Source organism: Gymnoscopelus microlampas (genome assembly GCF_963454915.1).
Source record: "Gymnoscopelus microlampas genome assembly, chromosome: 2".
Lineage (NCBI taxonomy): Eukaryota > Metazoa > Chordata > Actinopteri > Myctophiformes > Myctophidae > Gymnoscopelus > Gymnoscopelus microlampas.
Window position 1 is genome coordinate 41201834 of NC_139939.1, and position 11038 is coordinate 41212871.

The window sequence follows — 11038 nt, forward strand, 5'->3', positions numbered from 1 at the left end:
AGTCTGTCCAAGGCGTCCCTCGCCACACCCAGCCCGTGGTTCAGAGGGTTCAGCTGAGGGAAAATGCCCGCTATAGCAGTTACTGGGTGACTCACTTGGCCCACGCTCTGCCAGCCGTGGTGGACAGACACAGTGGGGGCATTTTTCAGAAAGTAGGGAGCCTGTCCAGCAGCAGTGGCATTCTAAGTCACTGGTATCCAGCACCGACCTTAAAATAATGCCTTCTTTTACGGAGTCTGTGGGCATTGTAGGCTGCACTGTGGCTGACTGTGAAAAAACAAGCAGAGTAAGCCTAAGCCTCGCTTGCATTCTGTACAAAAAGGGAAAAAAAACTTGACGTTCAGCAGTTTGTCAACAGGATCCGCGTGTCTTTGCGCATTCTCTAAATATGCGTGCATCTCCCTGTGTGTTCACCGATGCTAAATAAAGCTGGTGAAAACCAGCACTGGCACTGAGGAACGCTGTGGGATTGAAAGGAGTCAAGAACCTAAAGTGCCGTGCCTGTACTCGGCAAGAACATATTAATAATCCACTCCCTTCATTCCCTGCTTTCCAGCGTCACCTCACTGTGGGAATACCGAGAGGAGAGGAGAGGAGAGGAGGCAGTGTTGACTGCAGTTGTCATGATGTGGGGTAGTGGGGAGGGGGAGGGGGGGAGAGACAGAAAGAATCACTGAGCTAAGCACAGCAGGAACAGAGTGTACAGAGAAAGAAAGAAAATGGCATCAAAATAGAGCAAGACATAGTAAGTTGATAGTAAGATACTATGTGTGCAATGTGTGACCAAAACTGCACAAATCATGTGTTGGAGTAAAGTGGTAAAGCCGCACTATAAAGGCTAGTTGCATGTTCTAATGTTGTGATGGTCTACATTTCATTTGAACAAATTGAAATGGCACTTCACAGGAGCAATGTTGGTTTACATGTATATTATTTTCAACTACAAACTTAAACACACTTAAACTTAAACGTTAGTAGCGTGATATTGTGTGACATCATGGATGTGGTATGCGCTATGATTGATGTTTTTTTGATGACACACACACACAGTTCTAGACGACTGGGCATTAAGCCACAACATAAAAAAAGAGAAAAAGATGGGATGGGTTATTTATTTCTATGATTATTTTCTGCATGATAAAAAAGAGCATTCAAAGTATGACACTCTGGAGACAGCAAGAAACGGCCAATATTGCATGCGAGTCAGCCAGGATTAGAGCTAGCTGATATGAATTAATGATGATGTCAAGATATTTATGGGACTCCATATTGCCATTTTGCCTCTAAACGTCCTTAATCGTGCAATTCAACAATGTGCATCTACTGTATGTTTATGTACTGAAATGAGATCCGAAAGATGAGCAGAAGGAACAGAGTGTACAGAGGAAGAAAGAAAATGGCATCCAAAATGGACCAAGAAAAGGAAAAACAAGACGCAGACAGAGAGACAGAGGATGGATTTTGGGTTTATCCTGTATTAAAATTGGCTAATGGGAGGTAGTGCCGTCGCGATTACACAGTACATTTAACGATTTATTTTATTGTCACTCAAATAATTGTGATTAACGATTTAATTGTGTTTCTGATCTCCAGGAAAGTCATCAAGACCTGCACTAATCTCCTGGCTCCAGGTTTCAACACCATTTTCAACATCTCTCTGGCCCAGTCTGTGGTCCCCACATGCTTCAAGAGGTCCATTCTTGTCCCCGTACCCAAGAACGCCTCCCCACCCGGCCCAAAAGTGTACTGCCTAGTAGCACTGACCTAGAGGGGCTATGTTAAGCTGCTGTTTATTGACTGGCTGTTATGTTACACTGGCTAACCTGGGACTCTCTGGTGTGTCGGAGTCCTGGATTTCTGGACTGCCAGACCCCAGGTTGTCAAGGTGGGCAGTCAGAATCAGTCAGAGTCATCTTTATTGTCACATCACAGGTTTACAGATGTAAAACAGTGGGTGAAATTCGTTTTAGTTATTTCCATAAAAAAGAAAGGGAAGAAGAAGGGGGGCCAGGGGGAAGAGAGATCAATCAATAAGAAACAATAAGAAACAAACAGTCCATGGCCCTCATCACACGGGAGCCCCCAAAGGTTGCGTGCAGAGTCGTCTGCTGTCACCGCACACACACACACACACACAGAATAGCTCCAACAACATCATCGGGCCCTATTTAGACAATCTATGGCACATGTGGCGCATGGTCTAAAACAAGACCCAATCTCCTCAATCTGTTAGGCAGGTCCAGAGGGCTATCTGCATGTATTTTCACATTCATCATAGGCGGCGGGTAATGAAGGCTAGGGTAGGCTAAGCCTTCCCAAATGTTATGCTGGGAAATTCTGGGAATTAATAATAAATCAGTAAAATCAGGAAAAAATATGAATTAAAAAACCTAACCCTAATCTAACCCTAACCCTAACCCTAACCCTAACCCTATAACCGAAATAAAGTAACCAAAAACCCAACAGAAACTAACAGAATCCAACCAGAAACCGCATTTTTTTCGCGCTTCGCGTGCGTGCACGGATTTCGGCGCCCGCGCGCGGCCGATCCCCAGCCTTCCCAATTGTCAAGCTCACCCGCCGCCTATGACATTCATGAAGGTATGAATGTATAAGTGATTGTGTGAGTGATAGATAGATAGATAGATACCTTTATTAGAGCAGTTAAAGTTACAAAGTTACAGGTAAAGAGTAAGAAAAATAAAAAGTACTGTTGTTTACAGCAAAACAAGGCAGAAGAAAAACAAGAAGCATCAACAATACAGAGCAACGGTAAACGGAGGTAAAACAAAAAAAGTGTCCCATTACAGTCAGTGCAAAAAGTGTGAGAAGTGAAAGTGCTCACACCGAAAAACAGCACAAAAAGGAACGTCATTAGAGGTCAGAGTCTTTGAAAAATCTATTTATTCCAGGTTAAGTTACGGTTGTCCTGGTCAAGCGACCGTTGTGTGTCGTAGTGTGTGTGTGTATGCGTTCCCCATCCCCCACTCACCGTATCCCTCAGGAAGGTCGGGTGGCGTGTGTAGATGCGTGCGGCTCATGTAGTTGCGGTGGCGCTGCGACCGGACCCGTCTCTCCTGGAGCCGCTGTTCCCCTGTGGGCCCGACGGCCACGGCCCCGTTGACCGGCGTCACCACAGGTGTGTTCTCATCCACCACGCAGCTCAGTGGACGGCCCGATGGGCTGGAGTACTCTGATGCCGGCCTGCATGGAGGAAGAGACACAGTGGGACATCCTATTACGTTTAGTGTTCAACCTCCCTCTCATTAGTCAGTATGTTCTGCTCCGTGTTAGTAATTCAACAGTAACTCAGTCATTTAGTTTGGTTTGCCTAGTCAGCAATTATCAGTTATTATCAGTCAGGTACTAGTTAATAACTTACTTTACAGTATGTGATGTTTAGGCTTATGTACAATGAACACTAAAAGCCTGTAGGCAGGCATATATATATATATATATATATATATATATATATATGCCTATATATATACACACATATATACTGTACATACACACACTATTTCCCCCCTTATCTATTTCCCGGGAAACAGGAAATGCTGTGAGTGGGCGTTCCTGGGAATCCGCTTTCCGGGATTAAAATAATAATAATAGTGCGCAGATTAAACCCTCGTATGTACAGGGTGTACAGTACACACACACAGCGGAAAAGAACCATGTGAGTACAATTCTTGCCAGCACTGTTAATGTTATTACATGGTTACGGTTAGGCATGGTATTAAGCTTACACTAAGGAATGAAAATCAACAGGATGTTTTGCATGACTGAATTACCTTTAAAAAAAAAAGAAAAAGAAAGTGCGTGTGTGTGTGTGTGTGTGTGTGTGTGTGTGTGTGTGTGTGTGTGTGTGTGTGTGTGTGTGTGTGCGTGTGTACGCGTGTGCATGTGTGAGTGTGTATTCCGCTGTGAAGAGTGGCGAGAACGACAAAAGGGATATCTGATAAGCAGAGACAAACAAAGACAGACTAACTTACAGACAAAGATTGTGTGTGTGTCTCTGTCTCTCCGTTCAGAATTACTGACGCCATGACTATCTACACCCCCCCAACCCGCCCAATCTTCTTCCTCAGTTACCTCCTGCCTCCCTCCAAGACCCCCCCCCCCTCTCAGTCCCCTCCCTCCCTCTGCTACTGATTGGTAAGATGGTTTGCTGTGCTACTCCACTACAAATTGAAAGCTATGTATAAGTTACATACCTGTGGTACTTGGACAATAAAGACTTCATCCTCGAGAGTTAGCCGTTAGCTGGAATGATGAGGTTCTAGTTTGCTAGCATGTTGCTAACAACATTTAGTCCAAAAGGCCTAGGGCACGTCAAAGTCACCCATCCACTCCCAGCCCCCTAACCCAGATTGTGCCTGCTGTCCTCCCCTCCCACTTTCTCCCCTGCTGTATCCCTTTCCTACTCCACCTCCTACACCAGTGGTGTAAAGTAACTAAGTACATTTACTCAAGTACTGTACTGAAATACATTTTTGACGATTTTTACTTTACTGGAGTATTTCCCATTTTCAGTACTTTTACTTCTACTCCACTACATCTCAGAGGCAAATATTGTACTTTCTCCACTACAATTATTTGAAAACTTTAGTTACTAGTTACTTTTCAGATATAAACTATGATATTATGAAACACACATTAACCACTTCAGCCCTATTTTATACATAGGCTATTTGAAAATAGCCGATCTACAAGCTCACAACGCGTCACGCCGCGAAGCGTTGTGAGCTTGTAGATCTGTTATTTTCAAATATTTTAGTACTTTTACTTTTGGTACTTTAAGTACATTTTCATACAAATACTTTTGTACTTTTACTCAAGTACATTTTTAATTCTGGACTTTTACTTGTAACAGAGTACTTCTACATTGCAGTATTGATACTTTTACTTAAGTAAAACATTTGAGTACTTTTTTTCACCACTGCACTAGACACAAGTGCAGCGAGGTGAAGTGCGGGTATAGGAGTAGTGGTGGTGATGACAGCAGTGGTGGTGGTGGGTTTGCGGTATTATTTGTTTGCTTACTGCCCTCCCGGCTCCACTGATACCAGCCAAATAGGAAGGCGACAGTTGTTCCTGCAGGAATAGAGGCCAAGCAAAACCTGGCTGCCCGGCTGGCTGCCTGATTGACCTTTTATAGAGCAGGAGGGTGTGTGTGCATGTGTGTGCATGTGTGTGCGCAGTGGAGAGGAGAGGGGGGGGGGGCTCAGGAAATGTATAGGAACTCACTCATTACCGTCTGACTGTTATTGTTGTGCTGTGAGTGGGATGGAGTTTAGTGGACGTTCTTTTTTGGAAGGGAAACGGGAGAAAGTTAAGTGCAACCACTTAATACGGACACTTCTTTTTTGTTTCTTCCTTTCCAAGAGTGCAGGTTTGTTGTGCATTGTATTATATGCATGACTGATGGATTTGACTCAGTATGCTAATGCGATTACGCTGTATTGTGGTCCACTTCATGCTGCAAAGCACTTCGTGCTTTGAAGAGGGTGTTTTGTGTGAGTGTGAGTGTGTGTGTGTGTGTGTGTGTGTGTGTGTGTGTGTGTGTGTGTGTGTGTGTGTGTGTGTGTGTGTGTGTGTGTGTGTGTGTGTGGTCATACCTGGTAGGCCTCTCCCATTGTGTGGTGCGTGTGATGTGGTTTAGATACTGGATCCGTCCAGAGGCTGTCCTCCGCTCTTCCCAGCTGTTTCAGACACAAAGTAAAACAGACCAGAAAGAAAAACCCTTTATATAACCGCTAGCTTCATTTCAATTGCAAATCAATGCTGGTGTTCAGAAAAGATTGTGGAAATGCACCACTGTGTCTGTGTGCTGAACCTTAGCTTTCAACCTACAGTACTACTCCTCCTCAAAAGGCTGTCTGGGAGGAGTGCTAGCTATATCTCCCACTGTTTAGGCGATCGTCAACAACCTGATTCGAGCCTTTAGAGCTGAAATTTTATTGGGGTTTTTACTCCCACTTACAGCACCTGACATGCTGAGTGCATCAAACACGCTCATCTCTCAGCAGTGTGTGCTTTGTCTTGTAATCGGCAACAGGGAAGGTGTTCTTCTTGTAACATTTTTATCCCACGATTTTCTAACCCAGTTTTTTTCACCCAGTGCCAATTGTCTAAGTAATCCTGGGCGCTACACTCTCTCTGCCAGCCTAGGGAGAGCCTAGAGCCGAGCTCATGCCTCCTTCAATACATGAGAGCTAGCAAGCCACTTCTTATCACCTGACAGGGGGGAGGTTCCCTTGTTAGACCTAACGCGTGGAAGGAACGTTATTCCAACCAGTTCCTTTCCCCACCATCAGGCTGACCAGGGGGAGGCAGTATAGAGACCAGGATTACTGCATGTTTTTCTGAGGGTACCTACCCTAGGGGACACGGGGAGAACATGCAAACTCCATACAGAGAGGCCCTTTCGCCAACCCCACCAAGGGTATGGGCACTGATGACGCGGAGGACAGAACGCGCCCCCCAGCGCCCACAGCGTCCCCGGCGGGAATCAAACCCAGGACCTTATAGCTGTGAGGTGAGGGAAGGTGTTCTAACGGGTTATGCAAGTATAAACTTTTCCAACACTGGCAAACTCATTTGCGTTCTAAAATATACAAACAGGGAAAATGTGAAGAAGACATTAATAAACAGAAGGGCACTGATGACATCGACATGCCTTAAAAAGGCAGCCCAATGGCATGCACGTGTTCTACAGGATTCCTCTTGAATATCTCACAGGGAAGGGCACAAAATGGCTGCCGACAGGTGACCACAGATGGAAGCTGTGGATTTGAAATCAAGAATGCAAAGAACTTTGATGCCCCAAAGTTAAGGGACAGTGCTGTAATCAGAGACATTCAGTACTGACCCATCAGGTAAGTCGTTGTCAAACAGGCGACTGCAGTCCACCACTGGCCCTCCTGTTCCGATACGATCCCTGGACTGGAGACTCACTGCAAACAAAGACAAAAAGGAGTTGGCAGAGCAATGCTACTCGACTTGAAAAGGTGATAGTGGTGTGCAGTCTAAGTTGTTGTGGTAGAGTATGTGAATTCTACTTGTTACTGCTTTGTACACATTTCCAGGTCATCATATTATGTGGTGGGTTAAAGGTATGTGTTTGTGTGTGGTCCTCGCCCATCTGTGCTTTTGATTTAAAAGAAGAAAATAAATGATTAATAAAAACATGCAAAATGTAGTAAATTTGTACTTTTAGTATAACACAATGCAGGTAAAGAAAGAAGTAATATCTGTTACACAGCTACAGGTCAGAGGAAACGTCAGGGATGGGAGTATCCATTGTCCAAAAAGATCCCAACAGTGCTGGCCGTGGAGCAGTGACCTACACAGCGCTGCAGTGCTGTGAGGTTCACAGCACTGTGGACCGCACTAACCTCACAGTGAACTGCTGTGAGGTTAGTGAGGTTAATTCACTCTGAGCCAGAGGATATAGTGATAGTCTGGAACACAGGGTCAAGTGGCCAGTACAAAGCTTCACGTCCTCTAATTGAACGAGACATCTGACAAATAGATCTGTGTTTATCGCACTTTAGAAGTCAATCAATTAAGGATTTGGATTCCCGCCAAAACCTCAAATAGTGTAAAGAACGCAGTGGTCTGAGCTATAAATTACTTATGGAAAACTAATGTGGCATCATTAGTCAGTGAGATGTGTTTTTCTGTTAAATTTTTACTTCACTTCCACACAACTGAATTGTGTGGAAGTGAGCAGTTGAGAACCGTGGGGAGTATGTACCAGCAGGTAATTGTATTGAGACTTGAGACAGAGGATATAGAGTACTACAGGTAGGGTTGTGAGCCTCTAGTCCTAAGCTAATGACACAGGATAACACCACAAGAAAAACACCAAAGGAATTGGACCTTTTGTTACATCAGCAACTATGCTCTGATGAGGGCTCTGGCTGAAACGCATTAGCCTGATGTAGTATAAAAACGAATTACAGTAGGCTATATACTGTGTGTGTGTGTGTGTGTGTGTGTGTGTGTGTGTGTGTGTGTGTGTGTGTGTGTGTGTGTGTGTGTGTGTGTGTGTGGTAAAACTTGTAAAAAAAAAAAAGAAGAAAGAAAAAGTCTTGCATTTTTTTTGTTGAAGTGCCGCTACTTCCACTTCCTTTGGTGTTTTTTCTATATACTAAGAACCGACTGCAACCACAGCCAAGGAGGCAATCAGAGGAAGTGCACCTGCTCCACATCCTGATATAGACTACAGCATCAGGGTTGTGCAAACAGCCAAACTCGGAGGGCTGCGATTGAGACCTTTGTTTTTCTCGTTGCGTAGTTAAGAACTTTTAATAGGCTCATAAGGAATTAGTTATATAATGAACTATATCGCAGCTTTTATTTTCAACTATAGCACTTTAATGTCCGTTGGTGTGTTTGTGTTTTCATTGCAGTTTGATTCTACATCATTACATGACGTGAGCTTAATGTACATACTTGTAGGGTGTGAAGGATAATCAAACCTTTGCACTCCAGCCTTCTTCACTGTGTGACAGAGTAACACATGCAGTTTTCCTGTCAAGGAGCCATGCAGCAATTTATGACAGGTTTTTACCATGTGGCTTTGCAGGGGTCTAGCCGCCTATAAGAGGGTCTGTGTGTGTGTGTGTGTGTGTGTGTGTGTGTGTGTGTGTGTGTGTGTGTGTGTGTGTGTGTGTGTGTGTGTGTGTGTGTGTGTGTGTGTGTGTGTGTCCAGAGCCAATCTCACAAACTGCACGACCGACCAATACCCGATTTCTTGTGCACACTGCCAGTGGGCCACAGAAGAACCTCCACTATTTAGCTTTTTTTTTTTCATATGTTAAACTTAACTTTACTTTTATAATTGAAATAAATAGGGTTGAAACCTTGTTAAAATTTGGAGTCATACATCATAGATATGTTATAGATGACTGATGTCATCGGTTGTGCACATGAAGTCCGAGATCCACATGGGGAGCCACATGCTTCCCATTTGGATCACAAGATTCACAACTCAATATGAAACTATACTGAGCAGAGTTTGAAAATTCATCTCCCCTGACCTTTCGTCTGTCTTTCTTACAATGGATTATCAATTTTAAGAATCCAAAACGTGTACATTTGCAATTATTTAATTTACGGTATACCTGACAGCAATGTTGAAAGCAAAGAGGAGAGAATCTGGGTGGGAAATTGTGGGACTGTATTTCCCTATGTTCTCATTATACTATACTGTATATGCCATGATTCAAAATTACATTAGAAATGCCATTAACTCAGCACTAATAAGCTTGCATATTACCACAGCGCTAAGAAATAAGCTTGAATATAGCTTATTTCTTAGTGCAGAAGTACATGTTGCATAATATTATATCCAGTAATGTGCCGATTTTAGTGCTGTACATGCACTTTGTTGTGTCAAATGTTAAAGCCACAATCCGTAAGTTTTATGTTCTCTCCAGATGGAGATGTATTGGAAGCCAGGTCAAATGCATGGAGACCAAACAACTACAGTACCACTCATTCAAGAGGGAATACACCCTTGGCCAGGGGAGATATTGGACACGTGAGCTTCAGGTAGTACTACTTGTCAGCCAGTAGTTGTCCTACCCTAAATTTATCAGTGAAGAGCAGGGAGATCATTATATTAACAGAGATTGGTTAAAATAACGTTCCGGATTGCAGCTTTAAGTTGAGTATTTTGCTGGGTTGTCTCATGTGTCATGGCAACTTTCCTTGTACGAACCTCATACATGACTATGGGAGTTTCTCATTCTGATTGGACGTGCCTGCTTCATTTTGACTACTTGGTCAAAAGGAAACAATTGCATATTACTTTGCACACCAACCACCGTACAGACAGACCGACCGACGAACCAACCTTCAGCTTGTCTCTGTGTGCGTCCGCGATGGAAACAAACTGAAATGTTGTAGTCAGAAAACAAGAAAATAAAATCAACATGAATTTCGCTGGTGAAAGTGCAATGAGTACTTCATCTCTATTTCAGCACTGCACTACAAACTCAAACTTTAACCCATTAAGACCGGGAACGCATCTGTGTGTCATTTTAAGATTTCTTTGGCTTCAAAAATAGCAGATCAACAAGCTCATAGTGCGGCGCTATGAGCTTGTAGATCTGCTATTTTAGACAAATCGGGGAAAAAATATTTTTTTGATTTTTTTCAAACATCTGTTAGGATTTAGAAAACATTTTTAGACTCGCCTCAGGTCTTAATGGGTTAATGTCTAGGTTACGGTCTCGTGCACACTCGTGTAAAGTGGATGTGGAGTTCATGCAGGCTGTTCATGGTGAGTGACTCAACATCAACACAAAAACATCCTCCCTCCCTTCACCTTCTCACCCCAGAGACAGTGGTTTGGGGTTTATGCACATTGCACACACACACCTCTATTTTTCCTTGCAATGATCATTTGAAGGCTGGTGTTCAGCTATCAACTCTCTTTTGAATATTTGCTTTCTTCTGCGTGTGCGTGCGTGCGTGCGTGTGTGTGTGCGTGTGTGTGCGCGCGCGCACAAACGGTGTGTGTATTACTCACCAACTATCTGTCCTCTCACAGTATCGTTGTCATTTGGGCCCAGCTTATTCAGGTCCAGTCTCTGATCTGTAAGGACAAAATAACCATACAAAGTGTTAAAGGTGCTGTAAATTATTTTATTATTTTTTGTTCAAATAAGTGTTAAATAGCTATATATTCCTATAGTAATCATCGCTATAGTGTGTTTGTTAAGTAACAGGGGTCTGTCTCTCCAGCTCTTTAGTAAACCGAAATAATGTTTTTTAGGTCATGACATCAATTTTGTCATCAATCCAACACAATTGGATGAAATTGGTGTCCCACCTGAATTTGTATTTTCTGTTTACTAAAGAGCTGGAGAGATGGGGAGACCCCGTTACAGAACAAACGCTATATAAATTATATTACGTCCGTATGACCAGGGTATGTTTGAATTTCTATTGTTCTTTGAAGTTGATGCACAGATGCTCCATTTCTAGGAGGAAGTATTTGGAAATAATCCCCTTCAATACATTC

The 11038-nt window shown here is 43.3% G+C and overlaps 1 protein-coding gene across 4 annotated transcripts in view; it reads right to left on the reverse strand.

The window, feature by feature from the left end:
- Positions 1 to 11038, reverse strand: part of LOC311061738 (E3 ubiquitin-protein ligase SMURF2-like) — a 94769-nt gene that overhangs the window by 25953 nt on the left and 57778 nt on the right. For all 4 annotated transcript variants that reach the window (XM_084080428.1, XM_084080430.1, XM_084080427.1 and 1 more), the window contains exons 5-8: positions 10544 to 10609; positions 6872 to 6956; positions 5619 to 5702; positions 2993 to 3204 (exon numbers count right to left, since the gene is read on the reverse strand). In XM_084080428.1, coding sequence (XP_083936554.1) covers positions 2993 to 3204; positions 5619 to 5702; positions 6872 to 6956; positions 10544 to 10609 — 447 coding nt within the window. The remainder of the gene's footprint in view (positions 1 to 2992; positions 3205 to 5618; positions 5703 to 6871; positions 6957 to 10543; positions 10610 to 11038) is intronic.